General features: G+C 56.1%; 10 protein-coding genes across 10 annotated transcripts; 4 read left to right on the plus strand and 6 right to left on the minus strand.

Moving 5' to 3' along the window:
* Positions 1-1,706: 1,706 nt before the first annotated feature.
* CH63R_01635 (uncharacterized protein) lies at positions 1,707-2,399 on the plus strand (the record flags this gene model as incomplete). Its single annotated transcript, XM_018296610.1, has 3 exons — positions 1,707-1,828; positions 1,917-2,192; positions 2,267-2,399. 3 exons carry the CDS (start codon positions 1,707-1,709, stop codon positions 2,397-2,399), a joined length of 531 nt encoding a protein of 176 aa, XP_018164972.1.
* Positions 2,400-3,278: 879 nt separating this feature from the next.
* On the minus strand, positions 3,279-4,009 carry CH63R_01636 (uncharacterized protein; the record flags this gene model as incomplete). The annotated part of the gene is made up of 2 exons (XM_018296611.1): positions 3,279-3,357; positions 3,567-4,009. 2 exons carry the CDS (start codon positions 4,007-4,009, stop codon positions 3,279-3,281), a joined length of 522 nt encoding a protein of 173 aa, XP_018164973.1.
* A 2,649-nt stretch (positions 4,010-6,658) lies between these two features.
* CH63R_01637 (Multidrug resistance protein) lies at positions 6,659-8,677 on the plus strand (the record flags this gene model as incomplete). Its single annotated transcript, XM_018296612.1, has 4 exons — positions 6,659-7,021; positions 7,089-7,280; positions 7,437-8,564; positions 8,624-8,677. The coding sequence occupies 4 exons, from the start codon at positions 6,659-6,661 to the stop codon at positions 8,675-8,677; spliced, it is 1,737 nt and encodes a 578-aa protein (XP_018164974.1).
* A 2,821-nt stretch (positions 8,678-11,498) lies between these two features.
* On the minus strand, positions 11,499-12,544 carry CH63R_01638 (uncharacterized protein; the record flags this gene model as incomplete). Its single annotated transcript, XM_018296613.1, has 3 exons — positions 11,499-11,905; positions 12,206-12,452; positions 12,524-12,544. 3 exons carry the CDS (start codon positions 12,542-12,544, stop codon positions 11,499-11,501), a joined length of 675 nt encoding a protein of 224 aa, XP_018164975.1.
* An 834-nt stretch (positions 12,545-13,378) lies between these two features.
* Positions 13,379-15,755, plus strand: CH63R_01639 (Thiamine repressible genes regulatory protein thi1; the record flags this gene model as incomplete). The annotated part of the gene is made up of 3 exons (XM_018296614.1): positions 13,379-14,424; positions 14,494-14,661; positions 14,738-15,755. The coding sequence occupies 3 exons, from the start codon at positions 13,379-13,381 to the stop codon at positions 15,753-15,755; spliced, it is 2,232 nt and encodes a 743-aa protein (XP_018164976.1).
* Positions 15,756-15,844: 89 nt separating this feature from the next.
* On the minus strand, positions 15,845-17,188 carry CH63R_01640 (Amidohydrolase; the record flags this gene model as incomplete). The annotated part of the gene is made up of 1 exon (XM_018296615.1): positions 15,845-17,188. One exon carries the CDS (start codon positions 17,186-17,188, stop codon positions 15,845-15,847), a length of 1,344 nt encoding a protein of 447 aa, XP_018164977.1.
* A 670-nt stretch (positions 17,189-17,858) lies between these two features.
* Positions 17,859-19,915, plus strand: CH63R_01641 (Major facilitator superfamily transporter; the record flags this gene model as incomplete). The annotated part of the gene is made up of 9 exons (XM_018296616.1): positions 17,859-18,029; positions 18,124-18,156; positions 18,223-18,295; positions 18,346-18,421; positions 18,504-18,668; positions 18,751-19,108; positions 19,166-19,235; positions 19,305-19,474; positions 19,535-19,915. The coding sequence occupies 9 exons, from the start codon at positions 17,859-17,861 to the stop codon at positions 19,913-19,915; spliced, it is 1,497 nt and encodes a 498-aa protein (XP_018164978.1).
* A 20-nt stretch (positions 19,916-19,935) lies between these two features.
* Positions 19,936-20,603, minus strand: CH63R_01642 (ATP-binding protein; the record flags this gene model as incomplete). The annotated part of the gene is made up of 2 exons (XM_018296617.1): positions 19,936-19,969; positions 20,023-20,603. The coding sequence occupies 2 exons, from the start codon at positions 20,601-20,603 to the stop codon at positions 19,936-19,938; spliced, it is 615 nt and encodes a 204-aa protein (XP_018164979.1).
* Positions 20,604-21,088: 485 nt separating this feature from the next.
* CH63R_01643 (RTA1 domain-containing protein) lies at positions 21,089-22,434 on the minus strand (the record flags this gene model as incomplete). The annotated part of the gene is made up of 3 exons (XM_018296618.1): positions 21,089-21,750; positions 21,813-21,948; positions 22,030-22,434. 3 exons carry the CDS (start codon positions 22,432-22,434, stop codon positions 21,089-21,091), a joined length of 1,203 nt encoding a protein of 400 aa, XP_018164980.1.
* A 536-nt stretch (positions 22,435-22,970) lies between these two features.
* On the minus strand, positions 22,971-24,633 carry CH63R_01644 (C6 zinc finger protein; the record flags this gene model as incomplete). Its single annotated transcript, XM_018296619.1, has 2 exons — positions 22,971-24,462; positions 24,584-24,633. The coding sequence occupies 2 exons, from the start codon at positions 24,631-24,633 to the stop codon at positions 22,971-22,973; spliced, it is 1,542 nt and encodes a 513-aa protein (XP_018164981.1).
* Positions 24,634-25,742: the final 1,109 nt, after the last annotated feature.

Here is a 25,742-nt window from a genome sequence, read left to right on the forward strand (position 1 = left end):
TTCACTCAGTACTTAGCTGCGAAAGGCGTTTCAACTTGCCGTTGACTTGGTAGTGGCTTGGAAGCAACTTCAAAGTTGTGAGTCGTGGGCTACTTGTGGTTTTCTTTTAAGGCTAGATCTCCATGAGTAAGAGCCAAACCACTGGTAGAAAGCCCGAGCCGAGCCCAAGGAGGCCCGAACCGAATCTGGTCGACGCAGCAGTCGTTGGAACGGTCCCTGGGTGGTTCCCAAACATCCCGAGCAACTCTGACGAGCGCCCTGGTGTTAGTAGTTAGTCGTGTGGGTGGGCAAGGTGTTGGAAGAAGGTATCGCTGCGCCAACGGCGAACTAGGGCTTTCTCTACATGATCAGTAGAGAGGAAAGGTACGGTGGACAATATTTTCGAAAGCTCCCTGCACATGACGAGCAGCGGGTTGAAGATGTCGTGTGTTCAAGTGGGCATGAACCGGGAGTGTACGACACGAAAGCCCTTCTGAGACAGCCGGTTCTCTGTACCTCCCATGTGATCTTGATGCTTGTTTATTTCTTTCTTCCGCATCAGCCAACGTACATCTGAGCAACGAGGGGGAGAACATCAAGAATAGAAGTTGTAAACCGCGGCTAAAACATATCCTCCCATCAGCTGATGTCTCCTCAAACCCACGGCTTGAGTAACCACGGCAGTGGACGTTATATCAAGATTACGTTTCACAGTTGCCCAATACCTACATCGTCCTGTTCGAGGACAGCAACTTGACAGTTTCGCATATTGCCCTGGACTTCTGTTTGGGCTTCGTCCGTCTCCTGAATGTGCCCAACGTGTCCACCTGCCCACATTGTCGCGAGAGCACGGATAACTCACGGTAATTATCTATAGCAAGCATCACCCAAGCCACTCAACGATGTGTTTGCCGTAAATACATCCCTGGTGCCAGCGTAGCGGGGTGGAAGGGGGCGGGCTTCGGCAGGCAGCGGCACGATCCGTCCTCAAGTACCGAGATTCGTTGGGTGCTGGTCACAACACGTCCTTGTGCATCTGCACTGTGTTCGTGATGGGCCTTTCAGGCCGGCCCAGAAGACTAATTTTTCTCGCTACCCTTGCCGTCGACAGGTCTTGGGTGTGGAGTTGGAAGTCGTTAGCAGTAGATTTCAACGTTGATCCCCAGCTAGGCTGACTCACCTAGTCGATTAATGACTCGTTTTTTAATACACGTGGAGCACATCGTGAGTGTTCTGTGGGACAACCTCTAGCCGAAGCTCCAATCTTCGCATGTTCGCTCATGTGTCAAATCGCGGAGGGGGAGTGGTTGATGAATGAGGGCCAGTGTATACCAGTATAACATGATACAAGCAGTTTGACGGGCATCTGGGGCGGTTAAGGAACGCAATTCCTGGACAACTATAGAGAAGAATGAAAGGGCAGCAACAGTATACTAACCCAAAGAGAGGCACAGGTAAGGGTATATCCACATCACAAGCCATGGCGGTGTCAAGGGTATCACAAGTCATGGCACGGTCAAGGGCTCACTCAGGCTCTCTGCTTCGGGTCTAGGATCAGAATATGCTCCATTATTACCTTCCATTTACGAAAATGGACACTGCTCTGACCCGAAGTATAAGTATTGCCAGTTCGCGGCCGCTGGCTGGAGAGAGTTGCTCCCTGTGAATCTCGTCATTTCATCACCTACCCATCGTCCCCCGTTCTGTTGTCCAATCTCCCCGCCACAATGAAGATTTCTGAGGTTCTCCTTCCCGTCACTCTGCTCCTGGGCAGCGCTCTGGCTGTGGACATGAGCAAATACCAAGCGGAAGCGGACGTCGATGCCTCGTTCAAGCCGTTCCTTGAAGCGTAAGCCACGCCACAACCCCCTCACCCACCGCCCGTTAGCCTCGAGTCTTAAGCGGCACAAAGCTAACGATGAGTCTCACGTGGGCAGCCTGTACGCATCTGCAGAGGACTACAAGTCCACTGACACTTTCACGGACTTCTTCGTCCCAGAGTCGGGCCGTCTCATCGTGCTCGAGAACACTGCGGAGGGACCGGCCGCCATCGTCAAGCTCAAGCAGGCGCTGCTCCCGACCACGGGCCAGAAGCACTGGAACCATCTGCCCAACGTCACGTCGGTGTACACCGAGACGGCCACCCAGAAGACGTACGACGTGCTTGGTCTCATCCAGACCAGATTCGACGGCGGCAACTGCTCTGCGGCATAGTAAGCACATCACAATCCATTCGATGCCATGCGCAAAACTTCCTCAGGCCGCTGACATTGCATGAAAACAAAAGCTACTCTAGCCGTTTCACTGTTCTCAAGGACAGCAAGGGCAACGTCCGCAACCAGCCTCACAGCGGCAGCCTCGTGGCGTACGATGACTACATCGTGAGCCCCGCAGAGTCGCCGACTCACATCCCTTGCTGAGTCTCCTTGCTGAGTCGAGGCTGCCGGTTTCACATAAGTGTTTGGGTGCATACACAGGGCAAAAAAAAGATCTGCTTGATAGTCTGCCGGCATCATTGTGGGAATGAGTCAAGAGCCGTAAATGGTAGTTACAAAAGACCCCTTGGGAATAGAGATGCCCGACTGCTGAGACATTAGGTTTCAATCAAGTCTATGGATGCAAATAAGCTTGTTAACGACTTGGCTCGGGGTAGCAAGCATAAATGCCTTGACTGATAGCATGCAGCTAGCTATTTCTAGCAGCCTGCATGAAGCTGATGATTGGTTGAATCGACTTGTGATTTTATGTGCAAGTAATGGACCTTACTTCTCCCAAGTCAGACAATCTAATTTCTCCCCCAAATCGCTGATCCTGTAATTTGTAATTTCTACTTTATTAGAGCTTGAAAGCACACAGCAACCACACTCATGTCAGACCTCCTTTTACTCGCTACACATCATCCAACACAACTCAATAGGCCAAGGCTGCAGGTGCAGTTTTCTCAAATAGGCTGGGAGGATCACATGAGCATCCGAGGCAATGGGTCCTGACTAGGAGCTCATATTTGTTCATTTGGGTTCTGAGAGAGACTTCCGGCGCCAGAGCCCTCCCATCTAAAGAGCGGACAATGCTACACAACCAAGTCGGAAGCATAAAGAAAATGGACCCTCCAGTTGACGGCAAAGAAAAGAAATCAGGGAGATGAACGCATGGCAGCGTTGAGTTGACGCACACGTCCCCGTCATCCAAGCTAACATTCAACAGCAGGAAACCGTCTCACTCCCCTTTTCTCTCCATCCTGCCAGCTGTAGTACCTATGGCGCCATATGTGTGGACGCCAACGGTTTCGTGTTCTCCAGTTAGACGATCTCAATGGACTTGAACTCGTCGGGGATGTCGGCGGCAGAAGTGACGTTGGGGTCGGCGGCAATGGCAAATCTAGAGGGGAAAACGATGGTAGTTAGCACATCATTCGAAGTAAGAGAAGGATAAAGTTGTTATGTCAGGTGGAGTAAAAGGTAGAGAATCAGAGCATACTAAAAGGTGGGAAAAGAGAAGAGGTTAGCAGTTGCTCGCGTCAAGTGGTGGGTGTGAGAAGCCATACCAGTCTATCGAGCTTGTCGGCCTCGAGGCCAACGAGGTTGTACTCCGAGCCGTCGACGAGAACCAGGGTGTCGGGCTCCTGGCTGGACTGGCAGTTTTGGGGCTGACCGTCCGCGGCGAGCTGGAGCTCGGCGTCGGTGCACGTCTCGTCCGAGTCGGGGGCCCTCTTCCGGTTGACGAAGCCGTAACCGGCGCCGGTGAAGAGAATGCCGCCGGACTGCATGCAGATGGACGTGGCCCCGGCCGAGAAGATGGTGGAGCGGCGGTCGCGGCAGTCCCCGCCCGTGTAGCCGCGGCACTCGATGCGCCATTCGGAAGGGATGTAGCGGAAGAGGAGGCTCTCGGCTGTGGCGCCGACGCAGCAGACGTTGGGGTTCAGACCCCTGCAGACGCGGTAGTTGCCGCCGCAGGTCTGTCCGAAGTGCTTCTGGATGTCAATGGCGGACACGGCAGCGGCAAAGCCGACGACGATCTGGAAGAAGTGCATATTGGAGGGAGTATTTTGGAGAGTGATGAGATGTGGCGGGTTTGGCTTTTGTTGCTGCGGCTGCTTGCTGGTTGAGGATGGAGAGGATGGATGCCACGAGACATCAAAGTCGAGGGCATTACGAACCTTTTATAGACAGACGTCAATGACATTGAAGGCGTCGACAAAGATCTCCCTTCTCGATTGTTGCGTCGGTTTGATGATGCATCGTGAGCCATCTGCTCATGATGTCTCCAAGTTGATACTTGGTCCAATTAGGAAAAACAAAGTCGTTGCATCGCAGAACAGGGCCCAGCTACGTGCGATTGTCGATGACCACTGGCCGCTCCTATTCGTCTGAGAGCAGCGTCTGCCTCTCAACTGGGAATTGAAGTGTCTCTCAATGGCGTCTAGATATCTCAACACCTACCTACTTGGGAACAGCCAGACTTGGCATAGTACAGCGTTGCGAGTAAAGCACATTGTTCTCAAGAGTCTGCAGTGAGATGGAGAACATGTATGCCAGCCTCACGTCAGACAAAAGCCCTCGTTGCATTGAGAGGGACAGAAGATGGACCGTTTAGTCAGTATGAATCACCTCGAATAGAACTCCGACTACAACGCCAAGCGTTCCGCGTGGGCGGAGACGGCAAAACTAACCGCTGACAAGGGGCTTGGCTGTAAGCAGCAGTGGTGGTTTCGGATGGGATTGCAACATCGGTGTAGGAAGTTACGGCATTGTTGACTTTGTGTTTATGAGTGAGTTGACGCACTAGCAACGGCCGACTTTGAGTGCAGAGATCTGGTGGACCGGTCCTTTCCTGCTAGTAACTGGCAGTTGATGGGATCTTTGATATTGGTGAGGTGCCTGACTGGCTGGGGCATCTCTTGAGCCGGCCTGGCATGAATGCACGTAAGGGGCAAAATGCATGTATCATCCTGTTTTGGCTGGCCAGCATGACATTTCCTTCTCTGCAAACCGCCTTCTCTGAAGTTAGATCACTTTCCAAATCACATGGCTTACCTATTGCCTTTGCTTTGAACAGTGGCACTTGGCTGAATCCCAAGCGAGGCGCGGTTCTTCCCGTCTGGTGATCCCTTGCAGGCAGTGAGATCTCTCACCTTCGTTTCTGTCCGCTGCCTACTGGAGTCGTTTCACGATCTAGAGATTGTCCGGGACAAAGATTGAGACTACCGCATGTAATGTACCAAGCGGCTTGAAAGAGTTGACTAGTCCTCGTGCAATCGTTGCTGCATACGCCGGGCAAAGATTCCGCTATGCACGCATGCATGAACCGCCCTTGGCGAGGTCGCTGCCCAAGGGCCAAGGGTTCCAAGCAACCCGCGGCCCCCGGCCCGGCGCGAAGCAAGCCTACGGCTATTCCCGCCCGAGGAGGCTGGCCGGCAGTAAGCTCTTTCGCCGTCATCTCCGAGTGGCCTCCGGTGCTCTCAATCTGACAAACCCCCTCCTCGCTTTCCATGATCTTGCCGCCTCTTTGCGCGCGTAAGCCCCCGCGCAGCCAAGAATCAATAAACTGTGCTGGGCACCCCACACCAGCACGTTCCTACCTAGCGCCGGAATCTTCTTACTTCCCGTTGTGGACTTTTCTCTCGAAGGGCATTGGGCAGGGGGGGGCGGGGGTTCTCAACTCTTATAGTCACATCACATCACAGAGTACTACTACTAGCTCTTACTACTTGCAGCAAGCACAGACTTGCTTGGCAGAACCGGAACAGCTTCATGTCCCGTTTGGCATCTGAGCTTGTTAGCATGTCGGAGTGGTGAGAGGACACCGGCGCCGACGGTCTTCATCTTGCTTCTCGGAACAGTCCATAGCTCGAAATTTGGCTTCGCTCAGACCACGAGCCCACCCACGACAGTGGCACACACGCACACACACACACACACATATACACAGAAGCTCAGCTCGGGGACGAATCCGATGCCGCGAACGGCAAAAGGGTGCCAAGACGGGCGTGCCGTTTCGATACAAACGTGGAAACCGGGACCAGGCACGGAGATGGAGACAAACAGTATCTGGCGACAGCCTGCCATACTGACAGTTTCCAGCTTCACCCTATTCGTCGTACGGACTTCCGCAAAGTCAGAAAGGGTTGAACATGGGACGGTCGGGACACGAGCCCCTTCGGGGTCCCTCTTTTGATGTCATCAAACCCTCCCGACGGCCCGCCCAAAGAGGTCCAGATCACGGCTCATTGAGTGCCTCGTTATGATTAGCCCTAAACTCGGAACATGGCTGTTCGTGGCTGCCCCCGTTCCATGTATCTTGGGGATGGGGCAGAACAGAGAGATGAGTGAGGTTGTCCGAAGGTTTTATGGCGGTCCCAATTTCGTCGAAACATGTTTCCACCGTAGACTTTGGTTCCAGTCTTGGTCGAATGCCTTCCGTCGTTGGTGGCACGGCCTTTGTTACCGCCGCCGAGTGGTTTCAACACACCTAGACTGGTGGTGCATTTGACTCTCAAACTTCCGGATCGTCCTCTGGATCACATATCCGGATTCCGATGACAGGTTCTGATGGCGTGTCTCCGGCGGTTGTCAATCCAGTACGAGATATACAAAAGCCAGCCATGGCTGCCCGAGGGATCCGGCAACCCTCTTCCCCCCTGCTTGTGTTGCGCACCCAAGAACCGGTGTATTAACTCGCCATGGAGCACTTTCGAGACACAGCGTTTGGTCATGCCATGCAGCTCATGACAGGAGGCACGGTTCCTCAACTGCAGTATCTTGACGAGCGGAGTCGCGATGGTTGGCGGCAGTACATCGAGGAGGACAAGTCTGCAAGCAGATCACGACATGGCCAGGTCGAGGTACCCGCGAAGGGTGGAAACAGCGAAAGCAGACCGGCGGATGAAGGCAGGATCCATCCATCAAGAACTTCTAGTGTGGACACGGCCCAGACGATGGTGCCTGACGAGGCGGATGGGTACGACAGTGCCGGCGACATCAGCATCGACCCCGAGAAAGGACAATACTCCCATATCATCAAGTTTCTGCCCGACGACCCCGAGGTAGGTGTCTCCGAGTCTTGAATTGCGTCTTCTTGCCATGAACTAACCATCATGATCATCGCAACAGAACCCTCAGAACTGGCCCGTGGCGAAGAAGGTGTTCGTCACCTTTCAGATCTGCCTCTTGACAGCCAGCATCTACATAGGCTCCGCCATCTACACGGCCGGGTTGACGGACGTCATGAAGGTGTTTGGCGTCAGTCAGGTGGCGGCACTGCTTGGCCTCACGCTCTTTGTAGCCGGTTACGGTCTCGGTCCTGTATGTTTTTTCCCTTGGTGCCTCACCTGAACTCTTTCTCTCTCTCTCTCTCTCTCTCTCTCTCTCCCCTTTCTATAGTATCCTCTCTCTCTCCTTCTATCTCATATACTCTCTAATCCTCTCTCTTTAATTGGGCTTGCTGACTGATGGTTACAGATGATCTGGAGCCCCCTTTCTGAGATCCCCCAAGTCGGCCGGAATCCCGTCTACATCGGCACCCTTTTCGTCTTCTTCCTGCTGCAGATCCCCACGGCCACGTCTTCGAGCTTCGGCATGCTCCTCGCCTTCCGGTTCATCTCCGGATTCGTCGGTTCCCCGGTTCTGGCCACCGGTGGCGCCACCTTGGTAGACATCTGGTCGCCCAAGAAGAGGGCGTACCCGATCGCCTGCTGGGGCATCGCCGCCGTGGCGGGCCCGACACTGGGCCCGGTCGTCGGCGGATTCGCGGCCATGGCCAAGGGCTGGACGTGGCCCATCTGGGAGCTGATGTGGCTGAGCGGGCTCGTCTTCATCTTGCTCTTCTTCTGCCTCCCCGAGACAAGTTCCACCAACATCCTATACCGCCGAGCCAAGCGACTCCGGAAGATCACGGGCAACGAGAAGATCAAGAGCGAGCCCGAGGTGATGGCCGAGGATCTGACGGGCAAGGAAATCGTCATGATGTGCCTGGTGCGCCCGTTCACGCTCAACTTCGCGGAGCCCATGGTGTTCCTGCTCAACCTCTACATCGCCTTGATCTACGGCCTTCTGTACATCTGGTTCGAGTCGTTCCCCATCATCTTCACCGGCATCTACGGCTTCAGCCCCGGCATGCAAGGCCTCGCCTTCTTGGGCATCATGGCCGGCGCCTTCGTCGCCATCCCGCCCTTCTTCTGGTATCTGCACAAGTATCTCGAGCCGCAGTTCGACGAGAACGGCGACATACAGCCCGAGAAGCGGCTGCCTCCGGCGTTTGTCGGCGCGTTCGCCATCCCGCTTTGCCTCTTCTGGTTCGGCTGGTCGGCGAGGGCGGACGTCCACTGGATCGTGCCCGTCATCGGCTCGGCGTGGTTCAGCGTCGGCTCCACGTTCCTGTTCAACTCGGTCCTCAACTACCTGCCCGACGCGTACCCGGCATACGCGGCGTCCGTCCTGGCGGGCAACGACTTGTTCAGGAGCGCCTTTGGCGCGAGCTTTCCGCTGTTCGCAAACACCATGTACGAGAGGCTGGGCGTGAACTGGGCGAGCTCGCTGTTGGGGTTCTTGGCGATTGTGTTCATTCCTATCCCGTTTGTGCTGTACAAGGTGCGTTGCGATCTGAGCACGACTGTAGAAATTTAATTGAAGAGGCTAACACTGAACAGGTCGGAGCCAATCTGCGGAAGAATCACAGCACGCACGCCAGGAAGGACATTTGAGGAAGAAGAGGCCCAAGAGTCTGACCCAAGATCTCAAGCCGGTATCTGGCGGCATGGCAGCAGGTCGTTCATCATCGTGAAGCGGAACTGTCCGGAGGCCTGCATAATTACACTTACACTCCCATCTCCCACAATAATTGCATTTGAGTTCATCGAGCGTTCTGATAGACAGTCAGGCATAAACGTGTTATTGTACTGCAGATTATTCGCAGCAATCGTGCCGGTTCTGTCATTTGCGTTCGACGTGGAGTAGAGGCCACTGTTTACACGTATCCGTAGGTGATGCTTCACACTCGGACAAATAAACAAATCTCTCTGATGTCAATTATTGCAGTGTAGTCCATTCGGTTACTGCTGCGACTTCGCCTCCGCCCCGTCAATCTGGCTTCTTATACTTCAACCCAACGACTACAGGTGTATTTAGATGAGGACGCACTTGAACCCTGCCTTTTTCTTGCCAATTTAGCAGAAGATGCCCAGTTGAATGTGTAAGCATTTGCCTAGATCACGTCTGGTTTAAGCCTCCAGAGGCAGTGCAACAGTTGCACAAGGCTAGGGTAAGAACGGGTTAAGTGCGTCAAGAGACCGTAAAACACCTAGAAACTTGCTGCACAAATGTCCATGAAAGTGCGTCCTCATGCGCTGAATCTCCCCCTCCGTTCCCAGCTTGAATCATCCCTTGCCTGATGAGTCATGTTACAATATACTGCTGCTTCTTCAGATAAGGGCCTGCTGAAATACCATCTTGATGGCTTTTGGGACAAGTTGATGTAGTGCCTGTTCTGCAAGCAAAGCCCACTAATCTTGGATTGAATGCACATTCCAGACAGGGTACAAGACTGTGCTTCCTGAGTTGCCTCCTTAATGCTTGGTGTATTCAGTCCGTCCTGAGATGCAAACCGTCCAAATACTAGCCCCCTTCCCGTCTAAACTCACCGTTTTGCGCGGTCCGTCTAAAACCCAGTCATGTTTCCGTCCAAGGCCCAGTTTTCCTTCCGTCTAAGCTACCGTCTGTCCTCCGTCCTGGTGTTGTGCCTTCCAAGACGAGACCTCACCTCACTTCACCTCACTTCATCTCACTTCGCATTTGCCTGCACAAACCTGCTCAGCTCTTTCCACGCCCAGGGCTCTTTCTCTTTTGTGAATTCATACTCGGCTAAGAGTTTTCACCCGCACAATCCTTTTTCATTTTTCTCGTTGCACCTTTTCTCTCCTTAATGAAATTTTCGTCCTTGCCTCCAACCTTCAACTCACAACCAAAACCGCCCGCACTGCCTCACTACACCTCTTTTTCCCCTTCTTCCCTTTCAAACCTGCCCCAAAACACCGCCTCAAAGCCGAATTCAATTCTTTATGCCCATCCTGATTCTCATACCCTTGTGAGCAAGCTTCTGCAAGGAGTCATAGTTCACAGCCACTGTTTAAGGCCGCCTTATCTGGGTCGTCTCTTCATTCATCAAAATCACATGGCTGATCCGTCTAAGCGCTCTTGATCAAGGGAATTATGCGACCACTTCCAAGAAGCTGGACTCAATCATGGCACAGAGTTGAAGGCGCAAGGCAATGAATGTGAGTTTCCATTCTTCAAACTCTCAAACTGTGAGATTTGAGTACGCGCTGACCTCAACCATCGAAATGACAGGCTTTCATCAGTATCATGGATCTTTGCCCTGATTTCACCCAGAAACATGCAAGAAACCACCGTTCCATCACCTCAGGTCAAACCTCATCACCTGCTGTACCAGCCACTCCAGCCGGACTTGTCCGGACTCGAGGGTGCAGTAGGTGGTGCCTGATGGTGATGAGTTGCTGGCTGGGTTTGAGATGGTGGCTTGCCCTTTGGCTTCTGCCAATTTATGTCCAAGGGCTCCACAGACATGTTCAAGCTGGGAAGCTTGAAGTTTGAGTAATGGTGGTGATGAGGGATGGTACACTTGAAGACTGGAGAGGTCTGTTCTTTACATCTCCCCCGACCGAGCAACGCAACGCTGCTCCAATACAACTGTTCCAATGCTGACCCAAATTGTTTTCCAACAGAATCAAGATGGAAAGCACATCCATGGTGCTGGTTGTTGGTGCTTCCTCAACCAGCACAGCATTCTCCGAAGGGCTTGAAAATCAAGCACATCCATGGTGCTGGTTGTTGGTGCTTCTGCAACTAGCACCGTGGACTGCCCTTGGGTGATTGAGGAGGATGAAGAAGTCGACAAGACACTCCGAGATGGGCTTTCTGGTCAAGTAGCAATGCTCGGATAGACTCCTTTGTTGCGGTATGGTGCTTCCATCTCCCATGAAGGTGGTTTCAATGGCGACACCGACTCCTACGTCAGCACAATCGACGCCAATGGTAATCCAATTACCTACAATGGATGCCTGTCTCAATGACGGCCAACAAGTACCTCCCTCTATACACCGACAACACTGTCCGCCGCTGCAGAACTGTCACACTCATCCACAACCCGGTGAATGCGACATGGTGCTTCCATGACGCAGACACTGGGTTCCCGCCCCCTGATCCATCTCCAACATGATGATCGGCTGCATCACCCGCCGCGCCAGCCACTCCAGCCGAGATTTCTCGGACTCGAGGGCGTGGTGGGTGATGTATGGTGGTGATGGGGGGATTGGACACCGCGTCTATGGTGTGCCTGCATCCGCCACAAAACGATGCAAACCGGAGGTCGACCTCGCTCGCAAGAACGGCCACGTCACTCGCCACGCCAGCCACTCCAGCCGACATTGTTCGGACTCGAGGGCGTGGTGGGTGACGGGGATGGGGAACGGGCGGTCGCATGTATGGACCATGGTGCTTCCATGGCGCCTACATGAGGCTTCTACGTCGACTTCCCTCCACATATGCAGCTGTCAGAGAGAGCCGACTGCTTCTGCTACGCTTGGAACTCTGTCCATTTCGTATGTACTCCGCGTATGTACTCCGAAGAAGCTTGTGGGCACCGGCTCCTCCAAGTGTGCTGAGATGCTGAATCTGAAGTACCAGTTCCGTATTCGGCGTCGACGAAAGCTTGTCAACTGACTTCCCGATCCGAGGGTTTGAGAGTCGAGTGCTCTTGGGAGATTGCTCGAGATCACCTTCACGGACAGGAACGGCCGTGTCACCCGCCGTGCCAGCCACTCCAGCCGAACCAGTTCGGACTCGAGGGCATGGTGGGTGATGCGTGGCAGTCATGGATGGCCTTTTGTTCTCCGGTTCAAACTGGTTGGGAGATGCTTCCTGATTGGAGTGTTTCCCGACTTGTTTTCTTCGCACAGAATGGTTTCAAAAAGGTGGGAGTGCTTTGTCGACGATTGGCAGACTGGGTACAGGAACGGTCCTGTACAACCATGGGGCCGGTTCTGGCCTCGAGGAGAAGAGGCTGGACTCTGCCGGGGCACTCTCACCAAATGTCAGTTCAGGGATTTCAAGTGGAGGTCAAGAGGGATTTTGCCATTGAGATCGGGGTCTTGTTCAAACACAATGTCAGAGTAAGTTCAGACTGTTTCGCCGCATCGCTTCCCTTCGCCTCTTACCCCTTGCTGACTCTCCAAAGACACCACCAGCCAGGAACCCAGGTGGTGTTCTTTCATTCATATGGCCCCGATCAACTGAAGATTGAAGACGAGAATGGTAGTTGCGGTTGTGGTTGTCTTCATTACTCGAGTTTTCGCCATCTCTTCCAGCAACAGCAGCGTTGAATGGGTTGAGCAGGACCTCCCCATGATAAGTTGGAACTTCCTTCAGCTTCGACTCGCGAAGACCTTCAAACACAAAACATGACTGTGGTCCGTGGTGTTCTGTCGATACCAGATGTCTCTTGAGTCGGAATCCACGCCAGAACGCGAACGAACTTTGAAAACAATATATCCCATGTTGTCTTTCCGAGACCGCAGTTTGAATGATGGGATAAGGTATGGTTCCACACCCCCTCTTGCTAAGACATAACGGCATGCTGACGAGACACTGGACAGAACCGGTACGAATAACGATTGCACAAGCAAGAGTCTGAGACTTGGGCATTGGCTGGAGGGTTGTTGTGGGTGACCAAGGGGAAACTCCCAATGATCGAATCAGGCCACTCTGCCTATGCAGCAGTCCGCCCGTTGTGTCAATAGGTGGATGTGTGGATGCACATGAAGAAGGTTGGAAGAGTGGAAGAGTGGAAGAGTGGAAGAGTGGAAGAGTGGAAGAGTGGAAGAGTGGAAGAGTGGAAGAGTGGAAGAGTGGAAGAGTGGAAGAGTGGAAGAGTGGAATAGGAAGACGGGAACATGACAACATGAGGAATGCTTGGATACTGGGACACTGTGATATTGGAACATGGGAACTCGGGAACAATCAAGGCCGGACAAGGTGCGGCAAAGACAGAACAGAGTCCTCTAGGTTCGGACACAATGCTCTGGGTTCAATATTGATGTCTTCGTTTCCCCGGCCATCATGCTCGTTTCTCGAGTCAGCTATTCTGGTGATGCGTCGTCAGTGACAGCTGCTGGCTCGCCAACCCTGTCCAACGGTCCACTTCCGCTCCTTATCGACAGCGCGCCGTCCGAAGTGCGGAGAGTCTTTAACATACTCTTCCTCGGGAAACTCTCCCTCGACACCACAGCCCAAACACATCCCTCCGACACCATTCCATCCGCACAGGATATCGCACATCAGCCAAAATATACAACACACGGCTCACATCGCGAACATGCCGATACGTTCCCATGGAACCGCTCATACCGCCGCCAATGGAGTCTCCAGCCGAGCGCCGGCGGCGGCGGCGTAGAGTCCCCGACGCGGTCCGGAAACGGGCGTCGCGCGCGTGCGACCGGTGCAAGGCGCGCAAGAACAGATGCGTCGAGACGGCTTCCGGTATCTGCGTACGGTGCACCGAGGGTTCCCATCCGTGCCGGTTCGATCGTGAGCGCGATGGCGAAGAGGAAGTCTCCGGGTCAGCAGCGACCATCACGGCATCGACGTCCTCGACGAAGCCGGAAAACAGTGTTGCGATTTCCCCCGAGAGAAGGACAAACGGCAGCTTGGACGACGACTGCTCGCCAGCAGCCAGCGTGCCCTCCGAGGCCTTCATGTGGCCTCGCTTTCTCTCCCGGCTACGAGACGCCTTCTGCCTGGACTCTCAACCCGGACCAGATGAGCAAGACATGACGAGACTGCAGACACGCCCATCTCGTCCAGCTTCGCCTGACACGGCCGAGCTTCGACGCGTCAGGAAGGCTGTCAAGGGCTTCCCACCGCGGGAAGTGGCCGACTTCCTCGTCTCCGTGTGCATCGCCTACGGTACAGATGTCTTTTTCTACCTTGACCAGGCACAGTTCACCGCCGAACTCGACCAATTCTACACGTGTGAGGCATCGCCTCTACGACTTGACACCGGCTTTGTGTGTCTTGCCTTGGCGGTGTTCGCTCTGGGTAGCCAGTGGACGGCTATGGCTCGGCCAGAAGACTCGCGCGACGAGAACGCGGCCGCTCGTCACAACTTTGACCCGGGCCGCGTCTTCTACGACCAGGCGCGCATCCTGATACCAGACCTCATCGACCGGTCGTGCATCAGATCAGTCCAGGCGACCTTCATCCTTGGCGTTTATCTCATGCCGGCCAGCGCCATCAGCGCCTCGTATGTTTACATGGGCCTAGCCCTGCGGAAAGCGCTCTCGATCGGACTCCATCAAGAGCCCGACGATCCAGCGCTGAGCTCCGAGGAGAAGGAGGCCCGAAGGAGGCTTTGGTGGTCTATTTACTCCTTGGAAAGGTGGGTTCTGCTCATAACGGCGCGCATGGCTCTCGCTTGATACCCAAGCTGACAGTTCCCAAATTCCAGGACCGTCACCATCAAGCTCAACCGACCACGATCCATCCGCCAGGACATCATCTCAGCCCGCCTCCCTCGACCAACATCGCGGGACAAAGTCCAGAGGTTTGATAACGTCCAGCACCAGATCGCCAACGCGAGCTTTGTCCTCATCATAGACAAGCTCTCACAGCCCGGGTAAGTCGCTCCTCTCACCGAGTAAAAGCTACGTGTTCTTGCTTCTGGGTTATGTTCTGACAAAACACCCCTTCAGCGCGTGGTCAAGTACCAACCAGCAGCCTCTACCCGACTCAGATCTGCCCCGAACTCTACAAGACACCAAGATCTCGCTCAAGGCGTGGAAAAAGGACCTGCCGCCCTCTCTCGACCTCCGGAATATCAACCCCAAGTCCTCCAGCTACCGGGCCGTCTTCCACCTCCACCTCAATTACTACTTCGCCTGGATAGACATGGGCAAGGTGTCCGTCGTCACCGTCGTGCGAGCACGTCTGCGCGCAGCGTTCCGCCCCGGCGACGAGCCCCAGGCCATCAGCCAGAGCATCCAGAGCTCGTCCGACGCGTGTGTCAGAGCAGCCAAGAAGATGCTCGACCTCTTCGACGGCCTCTGCCGCGGCGGCAACATGGCGCGCTTCTCCTTCACCGACTTCCAGGGCTGCAGCATCGCCACCATCATCGTGCTGCTCGCCGGCATCCTGGACCGCGACGCCGGGTACGAGGGCCGCGTGGGTTTCGGGTTGGACTGCCTCCGCCGGATGGCCTGCGGCGGGAACGCCACGGCGAGGATGGGCGTGCGGTTCGTCGAGGCTCTGCAGTCCATCACGGATGAAGCGAGACGCAAGCTGGTGGACGCGCCACGGGACCGTGGAACCGACTCTGCTGGCTCGGCGAAAGGGGGAGACGGCTATGGATGCTGGGCGGAGTGGCTTGCCAGCACGGAGAATGCTACCATTCACGACTCCTCAGGTGACGAGTCCGAGCCCGACTTGGAACAGGCAGATGAGTCGACGATCAATGTCGTGGGCGTATCATCGTGGCCGCCTGCCCTGCAACCCTCTCCATGGGAGGAAGAGGCGGCCCTTCAGCTCCAAGAAATGTCGGCATCCAGACTTCTGCCGATGAATGATCCAGAGGTTCCTCATGGTGGCCAGGGTTCGATGGACATGCCGGCTTCTGAAGATGCCTGGATGCCCTCACTTGCTTGGAACGATGACCAAACGTACCTGATGGGACTAACTGGCATGGATGTCCTAGACTTCACGAGCATGTCTTAGCTGCTGGCAGCAAGGCAGCTGGGGTTTGACCCCCCCTTGGTCTTCCTTGTTGCATTTGCATATTTGTATTAATATTTCCGTCTCACAAGCTATAACGCCGGCTTGATTCTGACCGGCACGGCAGCATCCTCAACCATGCCGTCCCAGCGGCTCTTGTAAACCCGCCCCTCCTTGATGACCCCGAGGACGTGAGCCTCCGGGTCGTCCAAGATGGACACGTCCTCGGCCGGGTTGGCATCGGTGATGACGAGGTCCGCCACGAATCCCACCCGGACCTGGCCCAGCGAATCCTCCCTGCCGACCATCTTGGCCGGGTGGATGGTGGCACTCTGCAGGACCGCGAGCGACGGCAGCGCCCTTCCTCGCAGCGTGAACTCGAAGGACTGCGCCGCGCCGAGCGGCCCGAGGAGGTCGGTGCCGAAGCAGATGGTGACGCCGGCGTCGTACGCCGTCTTCAGAGCGACGAGGCCCGCGTGGAGCACCTCCTCGTTCTTGGACATGGACTCGGGCGGCAGGTAGCCCTTCCACTTGGGCGAGGCCATCTGGGCGTACGTGATGAGCGTCGGCGTCAGGTAGACCCCCCTCTCGGCCATCACCTTGGCCGTGGGTGCGTCGACAAAGTTGCCGTGCTCGATGCCCCGGACGCCGTTGTCGATGCAGTGCCGGATGGCCCTGGTCGTGTAGGCGTGGGCCGTGACGTACGTGCCCGCGTTGGCGGCGCACTCGACCATGGCCCGGATCTCGGCGCCGGTGAACTGCAGGTGGTCGATCCTGTCCGTCGGCGTCGACACGCCGCCGGAGCCCATGATCTTGATGAAGTCGGCGCCGCCGCGGATCTCCTCCCGCACCGCCGTCATGCACTCGGGCACGCCGTTGCACAGCCTGCCGAGGCCGTTGGTCGAGCCGCCGCAGCACTCGCTGTGGTCGTGCACGCCGCGGATGTCGCCGTGGCCGCCGGCCTGCGACAGCGCGTGGCCCGCGATGAAGAGCCTCGGGCCGGGGAAGACGCCGTCGTCGACGGCCTCCTTCAGCGCCTGCTGCGCGCCGCCGCAGTCCCGCACGCTCGTGAAGCCCCGGTGGAGCATCTGCGCGCACACGTACGGCTGCCGGAGGAGCGAGACGTCGTTGGCGTTGCCAAAGGCCTTGGAGAGGTCGCCGAAGCCCGGCACAGCGACGAGGTGGACGTGGGCGTCGATGAGGCCCGGGCAGATGAACTTGCCTGCGCAGTCGATCACCTCGAAGCCCTGTTGCTGGGCAGACCTGACCGCCGAGTCTGTGCTGTCGATGATGGCGTCGATGAGGCCATCCTTGATCTGGACCGCTGCGTTGGGGCGGAGGGAGCCGTCCGTGACATCGACGACGGTGGCGTTGGTGAGGATGTATCGCCGGACTGGGGCGCGCAGCCAGGGCTTGAGGTCTGCTTCGGTGACCATCTTGATGCTTTATCTGACTGTGTGTACGAAGTCTCCCAGGAAAAGACTTGAGATTGTTGCAAGTAAAGAAGAAAAAAAAAGAGAAGAGATAATGGACGGGTTGGGGGGAGCTTCAGGTAAAGTCGATGTAGTGCAACAGGTTGCTGGATGTTATGTGATGTCTCTTGAAAGTTGACTTTCTAACCGATAGAATTCATCATCGAGCAGTACGTCACTCCAAGACTCAATCATCTGCCGCCAGGATCCCGTGAAGATGTGTGTCTCGACGGAAAGCATCGGATGCATGTCCCCTCTCCCGCCCTATCACCGGAAAACTGGCCGCGCAGAGCCATGTTGCCGACGCCGGCATCGGGTATCTGTCCCAAACGCAACTCCGCCATCGGAAACCTGGACCTCCCCCACCTCCATATCACCGCTATCATCCGTCCTCGTGGCCTATCGCAGTAAGCGTTGGGGATCATCTTGATATGCCTTTTGCGTGCGGGGAACAGGAGTGCAACCCCGGGTTGATAGTCCAACATGGGCGCGTGGTGTGTGGATACGGCCAGCTCGCTGGGTTCTTAAAACCGGCATTTCTTCTCTTCTTCGACGGTGTAGAGAGAGGCTCCCCCCTTGATGGAAGATAGATTGACAAGAGGATCGAGTCGATGAGAGCCCGTGATCCAGTGGCATGATGAATCAATCCGGCGACGCTGACACGATGACCAAGCAACGAGACGACGACCATCCACAAGAAGGCCTGGAGGACAAGAATGGACAGATTGTCGACATGGCAGATGGCTATACCCCCGAGGAGGAGAAGGAGGTGCTGCGCAAGATCGACCTTGCCATCATGCCCATGGTACGGAAAACGACATCATTCTCGGGAGCTCGATGGACTATATGAATAGATGGGCTAACAAGCAGGCAAGATGTGCTTCGTCTTCTTTTTACAGTACCTCGACAAACAGAGTCTGAGCTACGCGAGCGTGGGTTCCTCTGTTCCCGGCGGGCAAAGCTGTGAGAGAGCGTGTGGTTCCTGACGAGGAGAATAGGTCTTCGGCCTGATTACGGATCTCAACTTGACCAGCACTCAATACTCTTGGTGTTCGTCCATTTTTTACGTTGGTCAGTAACTCTGATGGCTCTAGAAAAAAGTCAGGACTAAAGAATTGCAGGTCAACTGGTGTCCGAGTACCCCTTCATCTACCTGATGAGCAGGTTCCATCTCACCAAATTCGTTGGAATCACGGTGTAAGCCCCAGCCTTTACGGCCTCTACCACATACCACAACCAAGCGTCAGCACATCTGACTGACCACCCCTCCCGGCTTCAGTGTCATCTGGGGCATCATTTGCATGTGCCTTGCTGCGCCAACCAACTACGCCGGCTTCGCCACCGTCCGCTTCCTCCTGGGGTTCGCCGAGGGAGCCGTGTCCCCGGCCTTCATCACCATCACCAGCATCTGGTATCGCAGCAACGAGCACGCCCTCCGAACAGCGTAAGCACATCATTCTGGTCTATTCGTAGCACATTACCCAACCGCGCACACACACAACTGCGCAAGGCTGACACGATGCCAGGCTGTGGATCACCATGAACGGCGTGGCCCAGATCTGCGGCTCGCTGCTCATGTACGGCATCGCCAAGAACACCGCCCTCGCCCTCGCGCCGTGGCGGACGCTCTTTCTCGTCTGCGGCGCCGTCACGTCGGCCGCCGGCGTCATGTTCTACCTCTTCATGCCCAACGGCCCCAAGGATGCCTGGTTCCTGACGGCCCGCCAGAAGCAGGTCCTCTCACTGCGGATGGCCAAGGACCGCGAGGGCGGCGACAAGACCTCCTTCTCCGTGTCGCAGCTCAAGGAGGCCGCCCTGGACATCAAGACCTGGTTCGTGTTCTGGTTCGGCGTCCTGGTGACGATGCAGTCTCCGGTCCTGACGGTGAGTATTCCTTCCGCGTGGCCTTCTTCCCTGCTGGGCTAACCTGGTCCTCTTCAGTTCGCATCACTCGTCATCAACAACATCGGCTACGATAAGTACGAAACAATGCTCTACACAGCTCCTTCGGGTAAGCCCTGGCTCCTCCAACCTCTACTTCTACCTCCAACCTCGTATCTTGACTAACCCGCATAAAAAGGCGCCGTCCAAATCGGGATGCTCTGGATCGGCGTCTGCGGCTGCATGCTGTTCCCCAAGAACAGAACCCTCGTAGCATTGGTCCTTATCCTACCACCTCTGGCGGGCAACGTGCTCCTCATGAAGCTCTCCACCAACTCCGGATGGGGCATGATAGCGGCCTCTTGGATCGTGAGTTTGCCACGTCCGTTCCGAAGAAAACACACCGCGTCTTTCTGACCCCAAGTCTAGTCGTCGTGCATCACCGCAGTCTGGTCCATCCTCCTGTCCCTCACCGCGTCCAACGTCAAGGGCAACACCAAGCGCGCCATCGTCAATGCCATGTTCTTCGTCGGCTACTGCGCGGGGTGCATCGGTGCCCCGCAGCTCTGGACCGAGAAGCCGCGGTACTTCAACGGCGTCGTCACGGCCATCGTCACCTGGTGTCTGCTCTTTGTGGAGATTATCGTGTATCGGTATCTATGCTCGAGAGACAACTCCAAGAGAGATGCCGACCTCTCTGGTGCACAGTCTTCGGGAAGCGGCCATGATGAGGTCACGTTGGATGCCGGCGGCGCCCCTGATAGCGATATGACGGACAAGCAGGATAGACAGTTCAGATACAGCATATAGAATGGGCCGAGTTTAGTGATCTATAATGAAGCACCGAGAGGTCCAACGATGGCACTACGCTGAAATTACTCTTAGCTTTCCGCATGATATATCGCTACCTTTCATACCGTGACTTGTGCCACTTTATCTCCATTACTTCCATGATTTGGTCTCGGCACAGCTCACAGCTTTGTGAGGAATCGACAACAATGACGTTGTTCTTCGGCCGGTACGGGCTCTCGATCCATCCCCGAAACAAGGACTCCTGCTGTCCGGCATCTTGAGAAATCCCCGCATCGATCGGTGGTCGATTCACACCCGTCCGCTGGCTTCTCATCGACTGTCGGCTACGCAGCCTCTCGTCCAAAACCCGCATGTCGACCTCGGGCCTGCACTCGACGTACCAATACTCAAAGCCGTTCTCTGCGGCCAATGTCCTTCCCCGGTTGATGACTTCCTCGTAGTTGCAAGTGCAGTCGATGATGAGGTTCCGGCCCTGCTTGAGGACGTCGCCGGAAAGGGCCCATAAGATGGAGTAGGAGAGCGTCGCCGCCTGAAGGAAAGGAACGTTCTTGTCCAGCAGCGATGTTTTGATGACGTCCAAGTCGAGAATCACGGCGTCGAGGGGCCCGGCGAGAGCTTTCGCCGTCGTGCTTTTACCGGAGCCCGGGGCGCCGGACATCTGGATGCACACTCTTCCTTTCGGCATTGTGCTCTCTGGGTAATCTTGTAGTTTAAGACGCCACAGTGACGGTTGTTTTGAGTTGGGATTTTAAGTGTGAAGTAGGTTGTGAGTCACTGATCAGTGGCGATGCTGCATGAAATCGTAATCCTGAGGAGATCGTTGCTTACAAGAATTATGTGCGCCATGGGACAATAAGAGAAAGAAAAAAAATTAGACAGGAACACTGGCAATAGGGATAAGCAAAGCTGTCAAAATACTGATATAAGCGGCCGAACTGGCAAAAATGAGACATGTGGCTGCGGTCGTTTATGCTGCGCCACCTGCACGTCGTGTTCTTATCATGCAGTGAAACGTACCACCAAATAGTCCACAGGACAATAACAACACAGAATAAACTGAGCCATAAATATGTTTAGAATATACAATGGCAACCCGCAGAAAGCAGATGCGAGAGCAGAACTCATCCCTGTCTCCCCAAGATGTCGGACTCACATTCCCTATCAGAGTGCTCAAGGACTCGGGAACCTCCTTCTAGTGAGCTCCTGCTCCTCCACGTTCTCCTTCAACGGGATCCTCCCTCTGTTCTTCGCAAAATGGCTCTTGATCGTCGAGACGAGCCCGGGCATGTCCGAGCCCGGGCCGTTCATGAAAGCCGCAGGATGCACCACGTTAAACACGGCGATGGCGAGGAGCATCGGCAGGGCTTCCAAGGCGTAAAAGTACGCCTCGTGGGTGATGAGGGCGTTTTCGAGGCCGTGGCCGGACGAGAACTCGATGAGGCGGTAGATGATCCGGACGGTGATCATCCCCAGGGACACATACAGCGCCCACACGAGCGGCTTCCACGAGCGCCGCGGCGGCGGCGCCCCGACGAGCCCGTCCATCCTGCGCAGCTCGAACTGGAACTTCAGCGCCAGGCCGACGAAGATGAGGATGAAGAACTCCTGGAGGGCGATGCCGCCCATGTAGATGTGGATGGCCTTCATCTGCTCCGCCGGCGGTGTCGTCGGTCCCGCCATGGAGCCGCCGGCGAGCTGGATGGCGAAGGATACGATGTCGAGGGCCACGAAGAGGGCGGCAAAGGTCGAGGCCGGGATGTGCAGGAGGGAACGCGACGGGTGGAAGAAGTAGATCATGCGGCCGAGGGTCATGTACGCGAACGCGTTGACCCCTTTTGGATTTGATGTGTTAGTGTGTTCACCAGTGGGGTTCAAGCAACGGCATTCAACTCACAGATGGGCGCCAGCAGGATGAAGATCTGGAAGACGAGGTAGAGACCGTCACTTTGCTGGTCCCTGCTGCTCGCGGCCCGGAAGACGAATGCCAGCGTCTCCCAGATGCCCGCCATGATAATAACCCAGCACCATCTCTGAAGTTCCGGTCAGTGTTTTCTTTCCCTTTTTCTCCCGTGCATCGCGCAGATGGGAGGGACCCGTCGAGACATACGGACCTTCTTGTGCCTGGCGGCCTGCCATACGTGAATGGCTGTCAGGGCGCCAAAGAGCACCGCGAACACCATGGCCGCCGCGAAGCTGGGATAGTAGTTCCAGATGGCGCCGCACTCGCCGGGCGGGACGTAGCCGTTGGCGTCCGGCTCGATGGTCTGGATGCACGTCGGAAGGGCGAGGTCGATAGTCTTGGCGGGGATGTTGACGTGACTGTTGGTCACGCCGGGGATGATGATGTGCTTGGTCGTGATGAAGTTGCCCGTCGGGACGGCTGATGCTGCGGAGGAGACCGTCGTGTCTTGTCGTCTGTCCAACGTCCCGGGCAGAGTCGGCGGCGTGGGCGAAGGAGTCGCTGGCAGGATGAGTGCCGAGGCGAGAGGAGCCAGGACGAGCCACGAGAAACGCATGTTGAGTGAGGGTTCAAAGATGGTGATAGTACGAGAAAGGAATGTTTGCAACGAGTTTTGCGGATGGCTCTTGGTCTTGGAAGCTGCTTCATTTTCCCGAATCTGGTCTCTTTTGCGTTCTGCCCACATCCTTATAAGTGAAGTTGCAGAGACTCCCAAAGCCACTCTTATCACGGCCGCGTCTGGCGATGCACAGCCCCAGGATTCGCTCCTTTACATAAAAGATGCGACCCGACCAATGGCAGCTCCGCATGGTGGAACAGCGCTAGGTTAATATTACAGCGACGTGGAATGGGAAAATAAACCCCCCCTGTTGGCGGCGTCAGCACGACATCTTGCGCGGGCGTGTGTGTTGTCTGTGTGTACGCGTGCGGCGTAGTCTCTCTGTACATGGGGGTGTGTGTTTTTTTCTTCTTTTTTCTTTCTTTCCCCTTTTTATACACACGGCAAACACAGGTACACTGGCGACGAGACTCCTCAAGACGATGATGGGAGAGGAGGGGGGAAAGGAGTTGCGGTTTAATAATAGATTTTTTTCATGGCTTGGGCCTCAAGGGCACGGAAACCCACTCTTCCTTGACCGTGACAGGCCCCTCTGGTTCTCTCAACAGGAGCGCAACCTTTCTCCAGAGGATACCCGTGCCGTCGGTGCTAGATACAACGCGCCTGTCGTCCTGCAACGCCGAGTCCTTGATGCGCCGCTCCTCGGGCGGCAGCGTCCCGTCGTCGACCATGTCGGCCATGTCGTCGTCCGGGCCGAGCTGCAGGCCGTGCTCGAATCCGATGACCTGCACGGCGAGCGTCGTGACGGTCGCCAGGTCCCAGCAGCTCTCCTTCTCGTGGGCGAGCGCCTTCAGGAGGCCCATGGCCGTCGTCCGCAGGCTCAGCGAGCGGCACTTGACGAGGACGAAGGCCAGCTGCGGCACGAAGCCCATCTCGAAGGTGAACTTGGCGCGCGGGAACTTGGTCCACATGGCGCGCAGGATGGCCTCGGACTCCCTCGCGAGCTCGATGATGCTGCGGAACTTGTCCATGTGCAGGTCGTAGACGGCCTCGCCGCGCGAGAAGCACGTGTCGATCCAGATCTTGCCGACGAGCCACTTGGACTCGAGCAGCCGCTCGACGAGCTCCTCGCGCATGGCCATGAGCTTGCACTTCTGGATCCTCTTGCGCTCCTTGAAGGCCTGCAGCTCGCCCAGCCAGGCGTCGAGCAGCCCGTCAATCTCCCCCCGCTCCTGCATCGTGGCCGCGTCGGGTCGGGGACACGTCTCGTCCCCGAGCCGGTACTCGTCCGCCATCCTGATGAAGCGGATGGTCCGCACGAGCAACGGGTCCAGCGCCTCCTGGACCTCCAGCAGGCTGTGGAACGGCGGCGTCGGGACGCGGCACGGCGACGCCACGGCCGGAAAGGTCTCCGGGCGGACGCCGAAGAAGTAGGGGAAGATGCCGAGGCGGCAGAAGGCCGGTTCCAGGTAGTCCTTGGTGATGTTGGACTTGGTCTTGACGTCGTTGAGGATGTTGATGCCGTGCCGGCAGTGCTCGATGGCGGTCTGGCACCTGTTGCGGAGCATCTCGATGCACACGAAGAGGATGCACACGAAGAGCACGGCCTCCTGGTTCGTCGTCGTCCTCAGGTGCTTGATGGCCTCGTTGTAGTGGGTGACGGCAAAGGCGTTCTTCTCGGCCGACCGGTCCAGCGGGTCCTCCAGGAACTTCTCATAGAGCGAGCTGATGGCCAGCATCGCGTGTCTCGCCGCCGGCTGCTGGTGGGAGAACTGGGGGACGAGATGCGTCCAGAAGTAGCTATCGAGAACCCCGGACAGTGAGGGCGCCACGTTGCGCCGGAAGAATGCGAGCTGCCGTAGTTCGGCATCCGGCGCCGACTCGGTCGGTGGCGGACGCGCGCTGAGCAGCTGACTCCACGAGTACGCTCCCGTCGGCGGCGTCACGTAACCATCGCACTTCCTCCCTGTGCTGGCACACCGGTTGCAGGCTGGGCGCGCCTCGTCACACTTGACCCGACGGATCCTGGGGGGGCTGATGAGTGACCGGCAAAAGGAAGGAAAGCAGAGACAATAATCAAGATCCGCCCAGTCCTGCATAGTCTGTGTCTATAGACTGGGTCGGAAAGGGGGAGGGGGGCACTCACTTGCACGTAATGCACCCCGTCTTCACCTTGGCTGCGCCCAGTCGGGCCATCTGGAAGAGTCGAAATGTGGGTTAGCCGGGTTGGAAGTTCACGGTGTCTGACTAGCACGCGAGAGGCCGTGAGGGCGTGTTCCTCCAATTCGATGCCGTGAGAGTATGAGGCGGCCTATGGAGAGGCGGCGCCGAAGAGTAGTCGTCTCAGGAAGCGAGGTCTTGAAGGCAATACGGGCCAGCTTGAACAGTTGCAGTTCAGTCACTACTGGAAGACTCTGCATAACTCCGCCGCCGAGCCACGTTACGTGACATTTATTCTTGGGCGGTGCTCGTTTCAGAGAACGGACATGGGGAGCAACGGTTGCCTAGACTGAGAGAGAGAGAGAAACGAATGACCACAACTGGGACGGACTATTTGAGCATTGGCGCGTACACTAAGCATAGATTAGAGATTAGGCCGCATAAGGATACGTTTCGGGAGGGGCAAATGCGACCCGGCCAATCCGGTGCCATGGAAGGTTGATGGTTTGGGATCAGACGCTTATGTAAGTCTTGTTCCTTTCTGACCCTTGTCCAGACCTCAGTTCAAAGGCCTGTCCGTCCGATAAAATAGTCCTTTGTGTGTCGTTGGTAATTGCTGAAGCTGAGCTTATCCCGGAGCCCCGGACCCCGGGAGCCCCGAGTTCCGGGAGCACCGGCGCCACGCTTTGGAACCTTTGACGGCTGTCACAACATTAAGCAACAGGTAGCCGTCAGACTACAACAACCAGTGGGACCTTGGCTGAATTGTAGTTGAGAATCTGTATAGTGAGTGTCTTTGTGCTTGTTGAACAGGTCTAGTCACCTGACACTGACTACAAGGCTATACGGCCAGACCCTAACTTGCATCACCACTCCACGGAATCAGAACAATATAGTTAGCTGCACGAGCCAGGTGGATAGGCCTCGCACAGAGGACATTGAGAAAAGGTGCTCCGTTTTTCGTCTTTCCTGTTGAAAAGATGTCACCGAAGTTACGCTAAACCACCCGCGTCGTCGCGTCTTCTCACCCTCCCCGACCCCCTTCAGTATCAGAGATGTTCTCGACGTCCCTCTAGACAACTCGACTCGGATTGAGGCAAACCGAGGCAACGACCCAACCTTCTTTCTGACCAATTCTCACGAGA

The sequence above is a fragment of the Colletotrichum higginsianum genome, chromosome 1, assembly GCF_001672515.1.
Source record: "Colletotrichum higginsianum IMI 349063 chromosome 1, whole genome shotgun sequence".
NCBI lineage: Eukaryota > Fungi > Ascomycota > Sordariomycetes > Glomerellales > Glomerellaceae > Colletotrichum > Colletotrichum higginsianum.